General features: G+C 47.1%; 1 protein-coding gene across 1 annotated transcript in view; it reads left to right on the top strand.

The window, feature by feature from the left end:
• TRPC7 (transient receptor potential cation channel subfamily C member 7) overlaps nucleotides 1-23,130 on the top strand; it is a 142,917-nt gene that overhangs the window by 107,255 nt on the left and 12,532 nt on the right. The window contains exons 7-8 of the mRNA XM_070374748.1: nucleotides 3,085-3,349; nucleotides 19,600-19,795. Of these exons, the coding sequence (XP_070230849.1) occupies nucleotides 3,085-3,349; nucleotides 19,600-19,795 (461 nt within the window). The remainder of the gene's footprint in view (nucleotides 1-3,084; nucleotides 3,350-19,599; nucleotides 19,796-23,130) is intronic.

Raw genomic sequence — 23,130 nt, 5'->3', positions numbered from 1 at the left:
GTTGCGGATGGGTGGGAGGCAGAGGGAGGTTTTCAGGAGGGAGGGGACATATGTATACCTGTGACTGATTCATGCTGATATATGGCAGAAACCAACACAATATTGTAATGCAATTATCCTCCAATTAAAAAACAAAGGTAAAATGAAAAAAAAAAAATACCTTAGAACTACCATATAATCCAGCAACCCCACTCCTGGTCACATACACAGAGAAAACCCTAATTTGAAAAGATACATGCACCCCAATGTTCATTGCAGCACGATTCACAATAGTCATGACATGGAAGCAACCTAAACATCTGTTGATAGAGGAATGAATAAAGAAATTGTGGTTCAGTTCAGTTCAGTTCAGTCGCTCAGTCATGTCCGACTCTTTGGACTCTATGAACTGCAGCACGCCAGGCCTCCCTGTCCATCACCAACTCCCGGAGTTCACTCAGACTCACATCCATCGAGTCAGTGATGCCAGCCAGCCATCTCATCCTCTGTCGTCCCCTTCTCCTCCTGCCCCCAATCCCTCCCAGCATCAGAGTCTTTTCCAATGAGTCAACTCTTCGCATGAGGTGGCCAAAGTACTGGAGTTTCAGCTTCAGCATCATTCCTTCCAAAGAAATCCCAGGGCTTATCTCCTTCACAATGGACTAGTTGGATCTCCTTGCAGTCCAAGGGACTCTCAAGAGTCTTCTCCAACACCACAGTTCAAAAGCATCAATTCTTCGGCGTTCAGCCTTCATAGTCCAACTCTCACATCCATACATGACCACAGGAAAAACCATAGCCTTGACTAGATGGACCTTTGTTGGCAAAGTAATGTCTTTGCTTTTGAATATGCTATCTAGGTTGGTCATAACTTTCCTTCCAAGGAGTAAGTGTCTTTTAAGTTCATGGCTGCAGTCACCATCTGCAGTGATTTTGTGGTACATATACACAATGGACTGTTACTGAGCCATAAAAAAGGAAATAATGCCATTTACTGCAATATAGATGGATCTAGAGATTATCATACTAAGTATGTCAAAGAAAGACAAATATCATATAACACTCATATGTGGAATCTAATTTTTTTAAAGATACAAATCAAGTTATTTATAAAATAGAAGCAGACTTACAGATATCAAATACAAACTTATGGTTACCAAAGAGGAGAGGGACAAATCAGGAGCTTGGAATGAAAATAAGAAAAGACAGAGGAACCAGAGACCAAATTGCCAACATCCACTGGATCATGGAAAAAGCAAGAGAGTTCCAGAAAAACATCTATTTCTGCTTTATTGACTATGCCAAAGCCTTTGACTATGTGGATCACAATAAACTGTGGAAAATTCTGAAAGAGATGGGAATACCAGACCACCTGACCTGCCTCTTGAGAAACCTGTATGCAGGTCAGGAAGCAACAGTTAGAACTGGACATGGAACAACAGACTGGTTCCAAATAGGAAAAGGAGTACGTCAAGGCTGTATACTGTGACCCTGCTTATTTAACTTCTATGCAGAGTACATCATGAGAAACGCTGGACTGGAAGAAACACAAGCTGGAATCAAGATTGCTGGGAAAAATATCAATAACCTCAGATATGCAGATGACGCCACCCTTATGGCAGAAAGTGAAGAGGAACTCAAAAGCCTCTTGATGAAAGTGAAAGTGGAGAGTGAAAAAGTTGGCTTAAAGCTCAACATTCAGAAAACAAATATCATGGCATCCGGTCCCATCACTTCATGGGAAATAGATGGGGAAATAGTGGAAACAGTGTCAGACTTTACTTTTTTGGGCTCCAAAATCACTGCAGATGGTGACTGCAGCCATGAAATTAAAAGACGCTTACTCCTTGGAAGGAAAGTTATGTCCAACCTAGATAGCATATTCAAAAGCAGAGACATTACTTTGCCAACAAAGGTTCGTCTAGTCAAGGCTATGGTTTTTCCTGTGGTCATGTATGGATGTGAGAGTTGGACTGTGAAGAAGGCTGAGCGCTGAAGAATTGATGCTTTTGAAGTGTGGTGTTGGAGAAGACTCTTGAGAGTCCCTTGGACTGCAAGGAGATCCAACTAGTCCATTCTGAAGGAGATCAGCCCTGGGATTGCTTTGGAAGGAATGATGCTGAAGCTGAAACTCCAGTACTTTGGCCACCTCATGCGAAGAGTTGACTCATTGGAAAAGACTCTGATGCTGGGAGGGATTGGGGGCAGGAGGAGAAGGGGACGACAGAGGATGAGATGGCTGGCTGGCATCACTGACTCGATGGACGTGAGTCTGAGTGAACTCCGGGAGTTGGTGATGGACAGGGAGGCCTGGTGTGCTGCGATTCATGGGGGCGCTAAGAGTCAGACACAACTCAGCAACTGAAGTGAACTCAACTGAACTGATATATAAGATAGATGCTGTACAGTAGGGAACTCCACCCAATATTCTGTGATAACCTATATGAGAAGAGAATATTAAAAAAAATATGTATGACTGAATCACTTTGCTGTATACTTGAGACTAACACAACATTATAAATTAACTATACTCCAATAAAATTAAAATATTTTTGAAAAATTTAAGTGATAATAAAAGATTTCAAAGGAAAAAAAAATGTTAGCCACTGTCTAGAAATGCCACTTTCAACCTCAGGTCTTCCTAGGTCATGCCTAGGTCTATGCTCCTCACCACCACCTTCTTGTGATGGGACAGCCCCTGCTTATAGAGCTCCAACCCCTGGGAAGGAAGACAGGCTAACAAGCAGCATGGTCAGGGCCATGACAAGAGAGTACACAGGCTGCCGTGGGAGCAGAGAGGGGGACAGGGAGGCTGCCCAGGAGGTGGGGCAGGGTTGTGGTGGAGGGGGCACACAGGACTTCCCAAAAGAGATGACACTAGAGCAGAGTCTTAAAGGAAGACTGGGGTTGAAGTGAGGGGAGGGTGCTCTAGACAGATGAGCCAGCATATTCCAAGAGGGAGGATGGCACCTTCAGTGTACTGGGATTAAAGACAAGGGCAGGCAGACAAGTGATGAGGTCAGAGGCCTCTACAGATACCTAACTGGTTTCTCTCCCAGAGCAGATCCCGTGGCCCAGTGAGTAACCCAGCTTGTTTTCTTTCAGCCAGGGACAAGTGGTGGCCTTCAGACCCTCAGATCATATCAGAAGGGCTATACGCAATAGCTGTCGTGCTGAGCTTCTCTCGAATCGCATACATCCTGCCAGCCAACGAGAGTTTTGGGCCTCTGCAGATCTCCCTGGGGAGAACCGTGAAAGATATCTTCAAGTTTATGGTCATTTTCATCATGGTATTTGTGGCCTTCATGATTGGGATGTTCAATCTGTACTCCTACTACCGAGGTGCAAAGTACAACCCAGCGTTTACAACGTGAGTATCCCAGAGCCCTCTCCTGAGGAGCACCCCGGCTCCCCAGGCATCCTTGGCAGCCTCTTGCAGGTGATTCCTTGCAGGAGACTTGGGTTTCCTTGGCATTTCTAAAGGTTAAAGGCGACTTTAGTCAAGGGTGGTTTCAAGTTCAGGTTCTGGTATTGGAAGAACGGAAGAGCTACGTTAAACCTTCACTTACGTCTTACGTGCTATGTGGCCAAGAGCATGTTCCTTAACTTCTTTGAGTCTTAGTTTCCTCCTCTTTAAAATTAGGCAACTAATAATACCTGCTTAATAAGGATAGTGTGAGGATTCAATAAGGTGATTTAGCTGCCACATACTAAAATAAACGGAATTATTACTATTACAATGAGCTTAATCTGTGTTACCTAGAAAGCAAAGCCCTGGGCAAGTCTTGCATGCCAACATTTCATTGGAGAGGAGGAGTTGCAATCCAAATGAACTAAGATAGAAGGAAAAAAGAAAATGGCATATGGGAGGAGGGAAAGCATATACATGTTGCCGATTGGGCCACCATCTACCAAGACCCACAACTTGGTCATGAAGGACCTCTACAGTGAGACATACAGTGCTGCATTGCAGAAGAGCCCATCAGGATAGATTTAGAAAATTTATCAGCCACATCTTTCCCACCTGCTTTCTCTCATTAGTCAACTTTACTCAACAGGACATTCACGAACCTAACACTTCCAGGTTAGCCCCTGCGGAAGCCATATCCACACAAGTCTGCCTGTGGGCACAGCTCCACAGCTCTCCATGCCTGACTGGGCAGACCAGTGCTGTGTACAGGCAGCGAGCGAGTTCTGCAGCATCACATGCCTCAGCAGCACAGAAGGCCCAGGCAGGGGAGGCAAGAGGAGGTGGAGTGACCTGAGACAAGGTGCTTGTCAGGCCAGCTAACCTCGGGGTCCTAAAGGAGCTGCTGCAGGCAGAGCGAGCAATGCCTTGGCCTCCCCCCACCCCGCCCCCACCCCAGGGTGGGGACAGAGCTCACCAAGCCGATGTCCACAAAGACCTGGAGCTCCTCCCCTCTGGGGGATGCTGGGTGGTCTCCCGGAGGGTCCTCGGTAGCACTGAGCAGTGGTCTAGTAGAAGAGTCTGGCAAATCTGAGTTTACATCCTGGCATGGTCTTTTAGTAGCTAATGACCTTAAGCCAGGTCACTTGATTGGTCTGAGCCTCTGTGTCCTCACTGGCAAAATGGAAATAAGGCTCATAAAGACCTCACAATAAGGTTCATAAATACCTTCACGAATAAACAAAGCAGTTCTGTAAAGTGCCTGAAGTCCAGTCCAGGCCCTGCCCCAGGCTCATCTCATTCCAGAATTGCTCCCAGCCTTCATGGCTTCCATCCAGAGTCTGGACGGAAGGACAGTCAGGTCTCCAGCCACAAGCAGGGCAGCTGGGACCAACAGGGCTAAACTCTTGCTGACACAGGTCCCCAAGAAGCCCCAAGGGGGCCGGAATTTTTTTTTCAACCAGTGACAAGGGTGGAGCCACACCATGCAGACTCCCTGAGCAGGTCCCACCTTGTGGTAGGACCTCCACTTGACCCTTCTCCCAGAGAAATCACCCTTCAAAGGAAGGTCCGTGACTTGAAGAACCCAGACAGAGTGCGATGGACCCCATGCCCCTCAGCTCTGAATCGCGGACTGCACTGCTCAGCCCAAGTGGAACTGCCTAGAAAGGTGGGTCCCCTGGAGCTGCTGAAGCACAGAAGCTGTTATTCTCTGAGGCAAAGAATCAGTGTGTGTTCACAGAGAGCTGGGGCCTGGCCCAGTGCTGAGAAAGGTACCCGAGGATGGCTGGCTGTGTGTCTCAGCCCACCGCACCCTCGGCTCAGACAGACTAGGTTTCAGTCTGACAGTCTGAGCTCTTCTCTATGGTTGTGTGGTCCTGGGCGAGTACTTCATTCCCCACCCCACCCCGGCCCGAGCGCATTCACGTCCCCAGGTCTGAAAGGACAACATCAAGAAGGCCATCTTCACAGGATTGTTGTAAGGATCCAAAACAAAGACAGTGAATATAGTGCTTGGCATATAATAAGCCTTCAGTCAGTGATAATAGTGGAGATGGTGGATAAGGAGGAGGAGGGGGTGGATGAGGAGGAGGGCGCGGATTGAGCTACAAGAAAGGACACGTGGGTACTGACTTCCTAGGACCCTTTCTGGACAGGGACCTAGCCTACCAGCTATTCACCAGATCAGGCCAAATGCATTAGTGAGTCAGGTGGACTACTTTATAGCAGTCCAACACTGGGTGATGAGCTGTTGAAGGGGTGAAATAAGCTTGAATCACCCAAAAGCAAATTTTGCTCTGGATCTGCTAGAGGCAAGGCTAACTGTATGCACCCAGGGTGGGATGTGCTGTTTACTGACATCAAGTCAAGATGTCAGTCAATAACACAAGGGCTCTGACCCTCTGTGGTCAGGCCCTGATGTTCTTCCTGTGTTTTCAGTCTAGGATGATGCCTTGTACACAGCATTGCTCACTAAATCCTTCATAAACAAGCATGAGGGAACCCACAGGAGAAAGCAAGGCAAATTCAAAGCAGTAGAGTAAGCAATCAACTGGGAACGTGAGCATGGGTACCACTGTCTCCTTTCTCCTCCCTGGGTGTTCTGTGCAATCCCCCTTTGCTCCCCCTACAAGGAAGCTGTACTGTTGGCCCACGGTTCCTCCAAAAGTCACTATCATGACACCTGGGACATGAACAAGGTCATAACTTGGCAGTAGGGTTGTGAGTGAAAGTCACTCAGTCATGTCCAACTCTTTAAGACCCCATGGACTCTACAGTCCATGGAATTCTCCAGGCCCGAATACTGCAGTGGGTAGCCTATCCCTTCTCCAGAGGATCTTCCCAACCCAGGGATCAAACCGGGGTCTCCTTCATTGCAGGTGGATTCTTTACCAGCTGAGCCACCAGGGAAGGTCCAAGAGTAGGGCTGATGGGGCCACAATTCTCAGCTGGACGCACACAGCCAATCTAGGGAGGGAGTCTTTGGCATCAGGAAACGTCATGGGGAAGGGTGAGAGCAGGAGGGGCCAAAGCACTTGGCTTGTCTCAGGTGCTGGGAACTGAAGAGAGATTCTGTAGACATGAGAGACCCAAACAAAAAGGACCCAGGCCCTCCAGATGGGCAAGGGAGAGGAAAAGGCATGGCAGTGGCAAGCATAGTGAAGAAAGGACAGAATATTTATCGCCTTGGCAGCCCCTAAAAGGGGATATGAAGCTGTGAATAGGATTTGATTGAACAGGGAAACAGTCAATAGAGCAGTGAAGTGGAGAGGAAAGAATGGATTTTTTAAAATGTCATCTCTTACCTTTTGACTGCTCTCTGGAGCATATCACACACCCCCCACCCCCCAACCCAAGATTTTCTTGATACGCAAAGAGCCACAGGAGGATAAAGGATTCTCATGATTTAGGGGACTCAGAGCTACTCTGAGTGCCTGCAAGACTGATAATAAAGCTGAATGACTCCCTTGGTGAATGCTTCATAGCCACCCATACCCAGGCCACTCTGCCCCCTCAGAATGCTCCCTTTGGCCCACCCCCAGGGGCCCTCTGTCTGTGGACTTTAGAGCTTTAGGGTAGGATGGATCCTCTCATCTGTTTTTATAGTCAGAAGACTCACCCCTACAGAAGGGAAATTTGGGCTGGAGCATACTACAGGTGCCCCCCCCCATCTTTGCCCCTGTAACCCCACCCCAGCCATATTCAAGGACAGCGTGGGTCCCTAAGGGTTCAGGTTCCACTTTGGAAGTCAGCCATTAGGAAGCAACAGAGCACTGTCCCATGAGCTGCCTGTTCACCTCGTGATGGGGCCCAGGCCAGCTCATAAGAGCCAGTCCCGCTCGAATCCCACTGGGTTACGTGTCCGTGCTTATGTGCTCAGTCATGTCCAACTCTTGGCGGCCCCATGGACTACAGTCCACCAGGCTCCTCTGTCCATGGGATTCTCCAAGCAAGAATACTGGAGTGGGTAGCCATTCCCTTCTCCACAGGATCTTCCCAACCCTGGGATCAAACCCAGATCTCCTGCATTTCAGGCAGATTCTTTACTGTCTGAGCCACCAGCAAAGCCCTTGTTGAACAAAGTGAGAGTCTTACTAAGAGAATTTCAAGCCCTATGAAGTCAGAATAGATAGCCAGATCCCAGCAGAGAGCATGGTCAGCAGTCAAATCCTAGGAGCAGTTCCCAACTTTCCTGCTTCCTTTACCTTCAGAACCAAAGGTCTGCTTATGTTTCACAGTGGCTTCAGTATCACAAGCTGGCATTCAGGGAGGTGCAAGAACAGAGGCATGTGTGCATAGGCCACTGGGTAGTGAGCTGGGCTTGTCTGCCCATGACAGACAGGCACCTGCTGGCAGCTCACTGTGTCTAAGTCATTTCTGTTAGATACTGCAGACGGCCAGAGGGGAGGAGGAGAAGGTGTGCAGATGAGCTTCATGCTCTCAGAGCATGAAACCTAAGTGTCCTGAGACAAGGGTAAGGAAGTGGAAGTGAAATCGCCTGAAAATGCATTTTCTTTCAAAAAGTCTTAAAGTTCTCAATTCCAACTGTTTGAAATTGTGTTCTTATTGGGAACATATCTTTGATGTTATCATGGAAATCAGTAGACACATAGGATTTGCTCTCTGGAGTTTTGTTTTGCAGCCCCCTTTGTTGGAATGCACATATTCCATAAGGCAAAGCTTTTCTGCTGAGAGATCATATGGAAACCTTGGGATCCAGTGCTCTACTTAGTGTTGGAAAAAGAGAGATAAAAATCCTTGGCTCACTAGTGACATACAGCTGGATGAGAATGCCAGGGGAAAGGGTGGGCTTCCCTATACTCCAACGGGCAACTGTGGTAGGACAGGTACCCAAAAAATAGAAGGAGCTGGGGGCAACGAGGGGACCCAGGGCAGGGAAGTGAAGGGCTCGCTAACACGGCCCAGGATGGGCTCTGGTCTTCCCTTTGGGTGAACTTGGCCTCCCCCACTTAGTTTTGATTGGAGATTCAGTGTAGGCCCTGACCCTCAAAAGGGATCCCAGCCGATCTTTTCTACAGGCTGTCGTGGAGTCAACTTCATAGCATAGCTGGGTTGAGACATTTCTAATCGAAAAATACCTGTCTTAAGGGTATGCCATTTCTAAAGAATCATTTTACCAAAAGGAACTTGAGCAGTGCTGGGCAAAATTAGAAGCTTCTGTTTTCTATGATAGGCATGGAAACTTTCCATACTCTATGTACGGAAACTCATATGCACGCCAGGGGCAGAAGGCATTGAGTCAGCTCCAGCCAGCTCAGCGGGGCTGCAGGAAAGCCAGCTCCTCCCTCCAGAGAGCCAGGAGGCGAGCCCTGGGGCTGAGGAAGGACTCCCTGAGACACTGCCCACACATACCACACCCTAGGACCACTGTACCACCCTGCTGCTGAACAGCTCTTGACAAACCAATGATCTGCCCTCTCATTTAATCCACACACCTATGGAATAACACAGACACTACTACCAAGAAACTGAGGCTCAGTGAGATGGACTTGCCCAAGACCACAGAACCAAGAAGAGATTTGGACCCAGATCTGCATGGCTTCAGGCCTGTCTTCCACCTTTTGACCTAAAATTCCCCAACTCCCACACCAGGGCCTGTGCTCCAAGGTAGAAGCTAATTGTCTTTATAAAGTTGGGTCACTTTCCTATGGCACTAAATACTAAAGAATGGCATATTAAATTCAGATTTGGATTGTCCTTAGGAGCTTGATGATTCTACATATCTCCACTCTCAATAAGCAGCCTGTGATTGTCCCTGGGTAAAGTATGTTTCTATTCCAAACTGTGTTCATTCATTTGACAAATGTTATGGAGCAGCTACTCCATGCCAAGTTCTGTGTTTGGCCCTGAGGTTATAAGGATTAATAATATAATCTTCCCATCCTTGAGGAACTCATAGACAAGTATGGAATTTCAACAAAGGGTGGGAGCATCAGTTATTTACACCATGTGATCAAAGGGTACTCGGGCAGCCCAGTGATGAGGAAGCACTGAAATCTGCCTGGCAGGGTCAGGGAAGGCTTCGTAGAGGGGGTGACCCTAAACAGAGGATCATGGAGGCCTGTTTAAGGTAAAGGAGCTGAGCATTTTTTTTAAGTGGAGAAAGCAGCTGCCTCATTCCCCTGATTTGGATTTGTTCAGATGTTTCAATGCCTCATAATAGGTGAGAATTTTCTTAACAATAGCAAAAGCCGCTTCAGAGGCGAGGTCTGGGGAAGGGACAACAAATAGCATGTCAGGCCACAAAAGGTGGCAAGAAGAAGCCCCTGAAGCAGCCCAAGAAACAGGCCAAGGGGATGGATGAGATAAGGCACTTATGCAGAAACAGGAAGAGCAGCAGAAGAAACTCTAGAAGCTAAAAACAAAGAAGGGAGAGCCCCCTGGTCAAGGAGCAATTAAGAAATCTGCCCAAAGGTAAGCTTGCAGACTGATTGGGAAGACAGATATTAATCAGTCACAGGAATGAGGGCATATGTGCAACCGAGCAAATGTTCCCTGTGCCTGAGGCAGTGGTGATCTCTATTCCTTTCCTGTTTAAACATCTGGATCATCTGGATCTGCTGCCATAACATCTGTTGCAGCCTATAGTTAGAATGCTAAGTGTTGTCTTAAGAGCCTATGGTACATTGAAGAGTAAACTTTTGTGAAAAGAAAGTAGGCAAGTAGGTGAGAGTTTGGGGAAATAGTGGAAAATTCAATCAGATAATCCATCAGGAGCTAGATTGTGATGGTCTTTAGAAGTAAGTCCCAATAGGGTGTCAGCGTCTCTAAGGCCTTTTTTAAAAAGAGGAAGCTGGTTTTATCTGCCTCCAGCAAGAACACTGTGACAATAGTGTAAAGGGTTGGTTGGAAGGCAGAGGAAGGGACTTTTGGCCTGAGCTTGGTGCTGGGGGTTTTATAATGAGCAGAAATACTCATGGAACTTGCAGACTGATTGGGAAGACAGATATTAATCAGTCACAGGAATGAGGGCATATGTGCAACCGAGCAAATGTTCTGGAAGAAATGCAGCTCCAAAGGGAACTGACGGATCCATGAAGAGGCCGTGGCAGGAACCACAACCTGAGAGGATGCAAGCCTGCGCTAAGGGGTGGCAGCCAGGATGGAGAAGGGCAATGGAGAAGGAGGTTAGAGTGGATGAGTCACGGAGGCTGCCTGCATTTCAGGGTGTGTGGGCGGGCTGAAAGCAGGATGTTCTCAGGTTCTGATGTTGATTAGGCCTTAGAAGTACGTAGAAAGAGAATCAAGAGGGTATCATGGGGAAGAGGGTAAGTTCCTAGTAACTGGGGAAAGCGATAGGGGCTTTGTTTGGCCTTTCCCAGAACCCACACCCAGCAGAGCTGAAGGAAGACACTCCAGACTACCTTCCAGAAGCATGGGTGAAGTGGTCCACATCCTAAAGGACTGGAAGAGCAATGGGGGCCTTGAGGAGAGCCCACCCTCAGTACCAAGGGACAAGCAGAGACCTGCTGAAGGGGTGAAAAGGGCTCTTAAGCTAAAAGTGTCATATTGTGCTTTGTAAACAGAAGAGCCTGAGACTTCCCTGACCCAAGGAAGGGAGGAAAGGGAGATGGTCGGGTGAGCCATATAGGCCCAGAAACATCCAGAAGGGATTGATGAGCCAGAGGGGCCTCCTGAGAGCAAAGGGCCACATCTGCAAGAAGGGCCTGCCTGCAGAGGAGGACCTGCTGGGGCAGCTGAGGTTGAATGGCATTGTCTGCCCTCATGCAACTCACTTAACCAGCAGCCAGTCAGGAGAATCAGAACAGCATCATGGGACCGTGGCCTCTGCCGTGTTCCTTGTACCGAGCACGCGGAGTGAATTTGCAGGTGGGAAAGTGGAGCGGGCTCAGCCTCCTGGGCTCCGTGGAGGAGAGGTTTTCCCAGGGTGCAGGGTCCATGTTGCAATACGGGCACCCCCAGTATGGAAGTGTTATCATCGTACTGTATCATGTTTGAAAGATCATCTCACCTTTCATCTTATACATTCAAGTTAGGCTAAAGGGTTTGGGGGGGATGAGAGAGCTCATTGTACCCATTTTCATGTGGGGAAACTAGCCCAGAGTGATTGAAGACTTGATGGAGGAGATGGCAGTGGTCAATGCTGGGGCTCAGGTCAGGCTCAGAAAGGCTGGGCATCTGGGAATAACCTTTATGTGTCAAAAAAAAATAATAATTTTGGCCTAATATAATTTATTTTCACATAATCCTCCAAGAAGTGATAAAAATATGTATCTTTCCCTGAGCTACTTTAGAAAAATGATTATACCTATTACAGCAGACATTCTGCTATCGTATAATGTTTATTTATACCCTCTCCTCATGTTTATTCATGACATGAATTCTTAAAGCCTGGTACCTTTGAGCTTCTGGAGCAGGCCAAGAGCCTGCAAAGTTGTGAGGAAAAAGACTTGACAGAACACAGGAAATGTGCTTTTTTGGATGACGCCTTCAGAACGTATTTGCAGGCACTCCTCTATCTTATTCTCAGGCTGACTTGCAACAACTTAAACAAGGAAATTTCAATCTTTTATTCACCAAAATGCAACTCTAGGATGGAAATAAGGTGTACCTGTCATTCTTCAGAGTGACAGAGTGACAGAAAACTGGACTGTCCAGGGCTCGCTCTAGAATATTAACAGAAAAACAGCTCGCTATGAGGTGAGTCTGAGGCAAGCTTGCTAAGACATATCACAGCATGCCTCGGTTTCCCAGCTTCAATCATTCATTGATGAAAGATGTCTCCTGAGACCCCACTGTGAGCCGTGCACTGTTCTGGGCATTGGGGGAAGAGCCGAGAGCAAGTTATGACCCCCCAGAGGTCACAATGCTCTGTGAATGGGAAAAGAGGTAAAATGATGTTGGTGGTGATAAAAAATAAACAAAAAGAAAGGAGAACATTTTTGGCCATGCCACATGGCGTGTGGGATCTTTGTCCCCCAAACAGGGATCAAATCCACACTCTTGCATCGGAAGGGCAGAGACTTAACCACTGGAGCGCCAGAGAAGTCCCAGAACATTTTAAATTAAGTGCTAAGAGCTAGGAAGGAAATAGAAACATCATGACAGTGAAGTGTTAGTCCCTCAGTCGTGTCTTATGACCCCATGGACTGTGGCTCACCAGGCTCCTCTGTCCATGGGATTCTCCAGGCAAGAATACTGGAGTGGGTAGCCATTTCCTTCTCCAGGGGATCTTCCCTGATCAGGGATTGAGCCCAGGTCTCCTGCATTGCAGGCAGATTCTTTACCATCTGAGATAATAATCAGGAAAGACCTCCTTCAGACACAGTCAGAGAAGGCTGACCTGACCAGGTGACAATTAAGGTTAAAGTTTAATGGCTGAGAAGAATGCTGGGAACAGCCATGTGGGGAGGAAGGGGAAGGGGGATCCAGGCAGAGGGACAAGGACCCTGAGTGAGGGGCAAGCCAACATGAGGTCAGAGGAGCCCCAGTTGGGTGACTAGATACAAATTGTTAGCCTATGGAAAGCTGTTAAGGAAAAGAGGTAAGATCTGATTCATAGTTTTAAAGGATTATTCTGAGAATTGAAGGTAGGGTATGAGAGTCAACCTGATGCTGGAGCCTTTGCAGCTAAGGGTTGGGGGGTGGCGGTGGGGTGGGGGGGGCGGGGAACCATGCTAACATTAGCCACATTTGTTGCACATTAGTTAGGTGCCAGGCAGGATTTTGTGTACCTCACAAGCATTCCATTAACTCATTTAATCGTCACCACAACCCTATGAGGTAGAGATTGTTTTCCCATTCTGAAGCTAGAAAAAATGAGCCACAGAGAGGCTACATTATTTAGCCAAAAGCTCACAGTCAGACACAGAACCTACACTCTGACTGCTTCATCAGAGCTTCCCCTCAACAATGGGATCAGTAGCAGGAAATCGGAATGTGCAGTGGGGACTCATTCATTCAAAGGACCATGGGTTTATTGAGTATCTTCAGTATACCAAGTTCTGCACTAGGTCTGGGACTTCAAGGAGCAAGGAAACACAGCTCTGCCCTCAGGGAGCAACCAGGCTCCCAGGGAGAGGGGTGGGCCCTCAGTATGAATCAATCCAGGCTCTGCACCCCAGTTCCTCAGCCCTGATTCTGGGGCCAGACTCCTCAACTACTGGACCATCTACATCACCAAAACCAAGAGGTGAATCAGAGGAGCGTGGCAGGGGTGCAGTCCAGACTTCCTCAGGCACTGGACACTCCTGCCCGACCACCCTCAAGCCTGGTGCAAGTGCTTCTCTTAGGAGAGGCATAGCCCTCGTGTGGGGTCTTTCTGGATTCCAAGCACCTTCTCGCAGCCCCCACTGGGAGGCAGGAGAGCATTGTTCCTGCTTCAGCAGAACTCTAGCTCAAGGCCAGCTATTTATTGTCTTCCAACTTAAGAAACAGCCTTTCAGGAGCTGAAATGCCTGCTTAATTTGAAGTTCCTTTTAATCCCATGGATAGAGGAGCCTAGCGGGCTACACACAGTCCATAGGGTCACACAGAGTTGCACACAGATGAAGCGACGTAGTACGCATGTATGTATGCTCGTGCAGATTTGGGTAGGTGGCCGAACTGAACTGTTTGGGGTTGGGGAACAGAGTTCCATGACACTGGGGGGAAAGGCCTTGTGGTATTCTAAAGCAGCAGTGATTTCCATAACAATCACCCCAAACCCTCGCCTTGTTTCTTCTCTGAGACCCTGACACAACTGCCTCTTCAGGCAACCTATTATTACATTCCTATTATCCAGGCCAGACAGCCTGGTAGAGAACGGATTACCTCCTCCCTGCCTTCTGCATGACAAATCAGCCCCAACCTTCCCCCACACACACACCCCGCCCAGTAAGAGGGTGAATCAGGGTCTATTCAATACACCCCGAGGCACTCTTCCCCTTTGACTTCATTAGAAGCACTTCTTATGCTAGGGTGGCCTATTGGTGAAACCTCAGCCCCTTCTACTGCAAGGCAGCAATCAAACAATCAAAGACAGCACAGGCTGGAGAAGTCAGAAAGAGCATTTGCATGAAATCAAGGGTTGGTGATGATCTTTGCAGACAGGAAGTAAAATGAACCGTGTTCAGAAAAGTCAATATGCTGCTGGATTAACTCCATTCAGCCCTGGGTGGAAGCCCCTGAGGGCTGATGGGCTTGTATGTGTTGTTCCTGGGTAGGCCAAGGCAGCCAGCGCATCCTTGCCCACAGCCCTGTTGCACTTGCTCACACCAGGGGGCTTGCTTTAGCCTGGAACCTCCACAAAACCAAACCAGTTCTGTGCATCCTGCATCCTGCTCTGTAGGGTGGCTGGCAAGTAAGCAGAGTTCAGTGAATGTTCAGCAAATAAACACATGAGTAAAAATAATAGATACCATTTATTGGACCCTTACTCTAAACTTTACATGGGTTGTTCCATTTAGTCTTACAGCAACTTAATAATAAAGCATCACTGTCCCTTTCATTGCAGAAGGCAATGGCACCCCACTCCAGTACTTTTGCCTAGAAAATCCCATGGACAGAGGAGCCTGGTAGGCTGCAGTCCATGGGGTCGCTAGAGTCGGACACGACTAAGCGACTTCACTTTTCACTTTCATGCATTGGACAAGGAAATGGCAAGCCACTCCAGTGTTCTTGCCTGGAGAATCCCAGGGACGGGAAGCCTGGTTGGCTGCCATCTATGGGGTCGCACAGAGTCGGACACGACTAAAGCGACGCAGCAGCAGCAGTCCCTTTCATAGCAGAGCAAACTGAGGCTCAAGCAGGTTTTGTAACATGCTCAAGTTCATACAGCCAGTGCACAACAGGGCTGGGATTTGAAGCCAGGCATGCATCTTTGCTTTCTTACTCCTCCAGCCATCTCTGTGAAGAGTCCTGTGACTGACCCAACTGCAGGAAACTGTGGCAAGCTTGGTAAAAAGCCAGAGTGGGTGGGAGCAAATAAGGAACCAGCAACTCCCACCCCTATCAGTAAAGAACCTCAAATTTAGCCTAGAGACCAGCCATCTGAGAGTGGGGGGGGTTTCTGTGAAACAAGTGGCCTCATGGTGAATATCAACTAAATCAATCACAAGATACTTTTTTCTTGAAAGACAGCCCCAGACCTCTGCAGTGACTGGTCTTCTGCCCCATGCCCTGTATCCCATAGCTCCTGAAAATTACGAGTGATGATTGGTACATGACTCAGAGAGTATCATAACCACACATGGGGGCTAGCTCCAATGCCCAAGATCTTGCGGTTAAGAATGTACTCCTGACTCCTATCCAAGACCGGCCTTCTCTCTAAGAATGTATTGTTATGGGTTTCCAAGGTCAAGGTAACACAGGGCAGGGAGGACAATTTCATTTATTGCCAACTACATATTAAACCAGAAGATGCCACTAACCTGATCTATCAAGTTACTTGTGGAGCTGTTGTCACCACAAAAAGCATCGAGTTTTCATGCAAGACTTTGTCCCCCATTTATTTTTCAGCAAGGATGTCTGTCATTTCATATCAATTTATAAAAGCTCTTTATGTCAGAAAGACATCAGCCATTGTCATATGTGCTGCAAATCCTTTCCTCAGTCTTGGCCTTATAATTTTACTTAATATGTTTTCAACATATACAAGTCAAGCTTTGTGTTTGCATGCCTTTCCATCTTTTCCTTTTTAGTTTCTGAAGCTTCTCCCAGACCACGATTATATAAATATTAATATCTTATTCTGGCTTTTTGACTATGTAATTTTTAAACATTAAATGGTTCAGTTCCGCTTAGGATTTAGTTATATGTGTGGACAACATATTGTATTGTTTGCCATTTACCACTTAGTCCAGCTAATTGGGCATAAACTCAGCCCATAAGGTCCCGTCTGAGGAACAACAGCAAAAACAGTCTATGCAGTTAGTCCACATCACAGGGCATGAGTACAAAGGAAAGACTCAAGAGATCCCGGGAATGAATCTAGCCGTTATAGATGATTTAGACAGTGGACCCAGCTTTTCCTTAATGGAAATCTTTGTTACTGCAACGCCTTCTGCTCCATGATGAGAGGAACCAAGGGCTACAGACACTCCTAAAGAGCTTAGAAGAATTTGTTAAAAATGCATAGTTGGGCTAAGATCCCTTCCTGCCCAGCCCAACGTCAAGGCTTACTGCTTTGGAGGGGCTCATTTCCACTCTAGCAGTCCCATTGAGTCTGAGCCACCGATAATTAGATTCTCTTGGAGGTCATGGCCACTTCTAAAGCTGTAGAACAGAAATGAAACTGATGTGAAGACTGTCTGACAGCCAGACAACAAATTGAACAGATCAGCATTCTAAGCCTTGGGGGTGGGGGGTGGGGTGTTAGAGAAGGGACCAAGGCATAGGTTTATGCTATGCTATGCTAAGTCACTTCAGTCGTGTCCGACTCTGTGTGACGCCATAGACGGTAGCCTACCAGGCTCCCCCGTCCCTGGGATTCTCCAGGCAAGAACACTGGAGTGGGTTGCCATTTCCTTCTCCAATGCATGAAAGTAAAAAGTGAAAATGAAGTCGCTCAGTCGTGTCCGACTCTTAGCGACCCCATGGACTGCAGCCCACCAGACTCCTCCATCCATGGGATTTTCCAGGAAAGAGTACTGGAGTGGGGTGCCATTGCCTTCTCCGAGGCATAGGTTTAGGGATCTGTAAATATTCTTCTCTTACTGGAACACATACTGCTTAGTGGGCAATCTCTTCCTCCTCCGGATTAATAACATATAATGCCTAAGTGAAGGTACCAGGGTAAGTCATAGCTTAGTAACAAAATTCACAGCAAGAAGCAAATGAGAACAAAACTCATGCCGAATCTAGGCCATTTTCCCAATCAAAGTGCAGACGGTTTTCCCCAGATGTGTTCCAGAATGGCCGGCTTCATTTATGACAGCCAAAGGTTAGTGGGGTTTTCAAGGTAAGAAAGGGAAAATGAATTTCTGTAAAGTGTCTCTCAGTTAAATGTATCGTCCATTTCTTCAGTTGTTCCCACTAAATGCGTTACCCTGGACCAGTACCTGTCTGCCCAGCCCCCGTCCCTCGGAGAACGTGTTCTCTGGTTTCCACCAGACCTGTTAGGCAGGGACCAAGTGTCAGAGAAATCACGTCCTACCATCTCCTTCTAGTTTTGATTTGTGGCTCATTCAGTGGTTTTAGGTTCTCCCTGCCACTGTTCCCTTCCACGAGGGTGACCACTGAAAGATTGCTTCTTAATGGAAGGCAACACCTGCGGTGAATCGTGCCCACACACTGAGCAGCATCTTTTTCACAGAAATCGGATGCTGCATCTCATGTGAGGAGAATTAGCATCAGGTGCTGGGGCTCTAACATGATCCCTCAATATCCAGTCATTATCAATGAACCCCTAAACTCCTTCTTACTAAAACCAAGTTAAATTAAATATTTCAAACTCACAGATTTCAAAGAAACCAGAAACAGATAATGGCAACAAAAACTCAGTTTAGTGCTCAGGCTTCAGACTCTGGGATTCACAGGGAATGAGCAAACAGCTGGCTAGACACACAAACATGTACACCCACACACCCAGCCACACACACTCTCTCTCTTTCTCTCTCTCTTTCACACACAAACATACACACACACAGGAAAGCTGAAAATTCATGCAAGTCAGTGTTGGATTTTTAGCCCAAGTGACGAATACCAGTATTTTTGTACATCTTGTCAAATAAATACCAATCCTCTAAAAAATGCTGTTTTTTTCCCCCAAGACCTAGCTAATCCTGGCCATTTGTGGGTGAGTGCTAAAAGTCTGAAATGTTAAAGAGAAAAAAGAAAGTGCTTTCTCATAAGAGTACCCAAAATCTGGATGCAAACTAAAATACCTGTACTTAACCCTTCAGATATCACACACACATGCATTCTCTAAAGCACACAACCAAAACCCAGCTTTTAAATTGAATTATGTGTCACAACGGAGAAGGCAATGGCACCCCACTCCAGTACTCTTGCCTGGAAAATCCCATGGACGGAGGAGCCTGGTAGGCTACAGTCCATGGGGTCGCTAGGAGTTGGACATGACTGAGCGACTTCACTTTCACTTTTCACTTTCATGCATTGGAGAAGGAAATGGCAACCCACTCCAGTATTCTTGCCTGGAGAATCCCAGGGACAGAGGAGCCTAGTGGGCTGCTGTCTATGGGGTCGCACAGAGTCGGACATGACTGAAGCAACTTAGCAGAAGCAGCAGCATGTGTCACAAACCTGATATAGGGTCAGAGCCACAAAGTATAGACTATGAAATAGTCTATACTATTCATATAGAATAGTACTCTACTATTGAATCCTACTCTTAAACCAAGGTATTTTGGTACCTTGATCATCTCAGAAGCATCAAAGAGCAGTGTCCTAAAAGCCAGCTCTCCCCTGGGCTGCCCTCACAGCACGAGTAGCCTCTTGAGCTGCAGGGGGAGGTTTAGGCAGTTACCTGGTGAATTTGATCAATATGGACACACCAGACTCATCACTCTCATTCCTGAAAACTCATCCCCAGATTAGAGCACCCAATATATGAGGCTGCCCTCACTACCCAGAGCCAGGGTGGAGGTAAACCTTAGTGGTTTGAAGGACCTACTTTTGAAAATCTCAGGCGTGCCTGGATTCGTACCCACACTTGCCAGCTGAGCGCTCCTGGGAAAGTCAGGGAAAGCTCTTAGCATCACTCCTTCCACCTGTCAAATGGATATAATAAGCCAGCCCATTGCAGCGGTGGTCATGGGGCTTAAGTGCACTGCCCTGTGATGATGACCAGCAAGCCCCAGTCACCAGTGACGCTGGCTCCATTCACAAACACCATCCTCTTCCCTTTCCTATGGGGCTGGATAGTTTGAAAAGAGACACTCGAGAGGCTACTGAAGGAAGAGTGTGCTTTCTGAGGCTAATGACCTTCAAGGACAAACATTTGCCCTGGCAGTTAATTTTAAATGTTAAAGTAATTGCAGCAAGATAAGAACTGCTGCTGTAGCCAAGAGTCCCAAGAAAGGACTGACTGGGAAAGAAAGAGCCTACCCTACTGTGTTCTTTCAAGTTTTCTTAGGGACCTGACTATCTCATGGTTTCAGAATCCAGGCACCAGCGAGCAGCCCCAGCCCCACTCCAGAATAACCACTGATGTCTGAGTGGTGGCAGTTCTCTGGTGAGAGTTGCCAGTTGATGCAAACTGCCTAAGAGGACTGTCTGTTTCCTTCTAGGGTTGAAGAAAGCTTCAAAACCTTATTTTGGTCCATCTTTGGCTTGTCTGAAGTGATCTCGGTGGTGCTGAAATATGACCACAAATTCATCGAGAACATTGGCTATGTTCTCTATGGCGTTTATAACGTCACCATGGTGGTCGTGCTGCTCAATATGCTAATAGCCATGATCAACAACTCGTATCAGGAAATTGAGGTAAGACCAGTTAATTGAAAATGCTCTCTCTCCCTGAGTTTAATCTGCATCCCTGTTTGGGGGATGATGAGGGTAATGATATTAGAAGCCCATGGGTTATTAAATGTGAATCCAGAGCAAACCACAGTCATTCTTCCTGGATTGCTCCAAGAAGCACTTCCAGCCAACCAGCCACAAGGCATGGCTGCACTGCATCTGTAATGGCCCAATGAGGGCAGAAAGAGTCGGTGTCATGAATCTTTCCTCTTCTACACGTACCCCCTCAGGAGAGCATGCAGGTGACCCATGGCAAATTGGAATGACTATTTATTTCTACCCACATTCACTTCTGCCTCTCCTGTATTATTTATTAAGTACCTACTGTATGCTGAGCCTGTCCTTGGCACGGGTGATACAGAGATGACCAAGACACAATCTCTGCCCTTGGAGAGGTTTTCACTCAGTACAGTGAGGAAAAACAGACACACCAGCCAACAATGAGCCAGTGCAGGGGGGCCAGTGCATCCAGAGAAGTCCCAGCAGGTGCAGAAGGTGCAGGGCGGAGACAGGGAGTGAGTGTGCGGGGAGGAAGCTTGCAGAGGCCATTCAAAGACTGATTCTGCTAGACAGACAAAGGCATCGAGAGTGTATCGGGAGGCAATTTATCAAAATCTAAAATGCATGAACCATGAGCTATTGATTGCAGCCTTGTTTGGAACAGCAAGAAATGAAAAACAAACTAACTGAGCGTTAATAGGAATCTAGTTAAATAAATTATGATGCTTCTGAACCACGGGAACCTGTGCAGTTTCTAAAAAGGATGAGGACGGTCTCTATATTCTGATGTAGAAAGACCTCCAATTATAATGATAAGCAGAAAAAATCAAGCTTCAGAACAATGTATATATTGAACTGTCTTTACGTAGAGAGGAAGAAGAATGAAAACGTATTCCTTTTTGATTGTAAAATCATTTGAAAAAGAAAAATAACCTGAAAGGGTACACAAGAAGGGGTGTACTGTTGAGAGGTGGGGGTTGGAGGACAGGATGGCTGTAAACGCTTTTTCTTTAAACCCTTTCCTGCTTAAAATCATATCACTGTGTACCTATTAGAAGTTAAATGAATAAACTCAACATTAAAACAAAATAAAATGCACTGATGCTTTTGATACAACAATTCCGTGCAGAAATATGATTTTACATAGACATTCATTAAAAGAAAACGCTGGAAATAGCCCATCAACATGTTTAAATAAGTGGAGATAGCACAGATGTTAAAACGCTGTTTATAAACAATAAGACTTTTTTTGTGCTGACAGAGCAAATCTCTATGATATTGTGAAATGAAAACAATGCAAGCTGTAGAAAAATATCCTTGGGCAAATCCCATTTACATAATAATACAAATGTGCCTATGCAGAAAGCAAAGGTAGGAAATGGTACCCTCTGAGGCAGCAAGTGAAACAAGAAAGGAGTTTTGAAAGGGGACTTTCACATTTGCTTGGTATACCTCGGTACTTAAATCTCTTATAAGAAACAATTATTCATGTATAGAAAAATAATTGATTGTCATGTATCAGTTGGCTAGGGCTCCCACAACAAAATATCACAGACTGGGTGGCTTAAATAACACAAAGTTATTCCCTCATAGCCCTGGAGGCTAGAAGGTCAGGGTCAAGCTATGGGCTTGATTTCTTCTGAGGCCTCTCTCTTCGGCTTTCAGATGACCGCCTTCCTGCTGCGCCCTTTCAGGGCCTTTCCTCCATGTGTCTCTTCGGCTTATGATCACACCAGTCATGATGGACTGGGACGCCACCCTTAAAGCCTCTTTTAACCTTAATTATCTCTTTAAAGACTTTCCAAATACAACCACATTCTAAGATACTGGTGCTTAGGGCTTCAACATATGGATTTTAGGGGGAAGCTTTGGTCCATAAAACTCCAAAAAAACACTATTCTATACAGTAGGAACAGCATGTACCAAGACAGAGAGGGGTCAAACAGTGTGGTATATACTCGGCACCAGGCTTCCCAGGTGGCACAGTGGTAAAGAATCTGCCTGGCAATGTAGGAGACGCAAGAGATGCAGGTTCGATCCTGGAGTCGGGAAGATCCCCTGGAGTAGGAAATAGTAACCCACTCCAGTATCCTTGCCTGGGAAATCCCGTGGACAGAAGAGCCTGGTGAGCTACGATCCTTGGGGTTGCACAGAGTCAGACACGACTGAGCATGCCTGTAATACTTGGCTCTGCGCTCAAGAGTGTAGACTGAACAAGGAAAAAGACAAGAGGATAGAGGAAGAGGTGATCCTGCATGAAGCCTTAGTCTTAGCCCCCAGCTCTAACACCCCAGCCACCTACAGGAAAAGGCAGCACTGTATCAGCAAACAATATATATATATATGTGTGTGTGTGTGTGTGTGTGTTTTACAGACTTGGTCACCTATGTGGATAATGAACTATTGCTAATTAACCTTCTTGGGCCTCAGCTTCCCCACGTGTCAGAGACCCCAGATGGTGCCTGGCATACGTGGGTGTCTAGAGCACTCGCCCCAGGTTTCTGCCCCATCCTATGGAGCACATCGTGTGTTGGTCCAAATGAATATGGCATGGGAAGTCATGTGACTGGCATGAGCGATGCCCACTAGTTTGGGACAGGAGTGAGCAAGCCCATGGCTTGTGATGTCAAGTTACCCACCACAGGGTGGTGCCAGGAGACAGAGAGAGCAGACTGCAACCCACACCTGCCCTTGGGCACTGGGCTTCTCTTTGTGGGGTGGGAGCGCACAGTGCCCACCGGCTCCTTGCTGACTCCTGTACGAGGACCCTGAGGACTGCTGCCGGGATGTGCCTGGTGTGTTCGTGGTCACACTGAACTTTGGTGAAGTAAATCCCTGTAAATCTGTAAATCCCTGCAGGAGAACACTTATTTATTCAATAGCTCTTGAGCATCTACATCTGAATCCACAGACCTGCCTGCCTCTGAGCCTGCTTCCACCCCCGCCATGGCTCCCACGGGAGGCAGACATGCCTTCTCCCCCTGAGCAGCCCCTCCCCTGTCCCTGGGCCCCCTGCCCTCCCCTCCTCAGAAGCAGCCCTCCCCGCCTGCATCCTCACCTCTCTTTCTCTATCTAATCCTTCCTGTCAGCATCTAAATGCATCTCTTGATCTTGAAAATAAAAGAAGTAACTACAAACAACCCTCCCTCCACCTCCCTTTGCAGCTCTCAACCTCTTTGTCTCCTGCTCTTTACTGCCCACAAAGAGCTGTTTACGCTTCTCTCTGCCTCTCCACTGATTAACTGCTACTCTTCTCCACTCCAGCGTACCCACACTTGACCTGGCTGAGAACTCCTCAC

The sequence above is a fragment of the Bos mutus genome, chromosome 7 (assembly GCF_027580195.1).
Source record: "Bos mutus isolate GX-2022 chromosome 7, NWIPB_WYAK_1.1, whole genome shotgun sequence".
In the NCBI taxonomy this organism is placed as follows: Eukaryota; Metazoa; Chordata; class Mammalia; order Artiodactyla; family Bovidae; genus Bos; species Bos mutus.
Note: the sequence above shows the minus strand (reverse complement) of the source record. Positions and strands in the feature narration are given on the sequence as shown.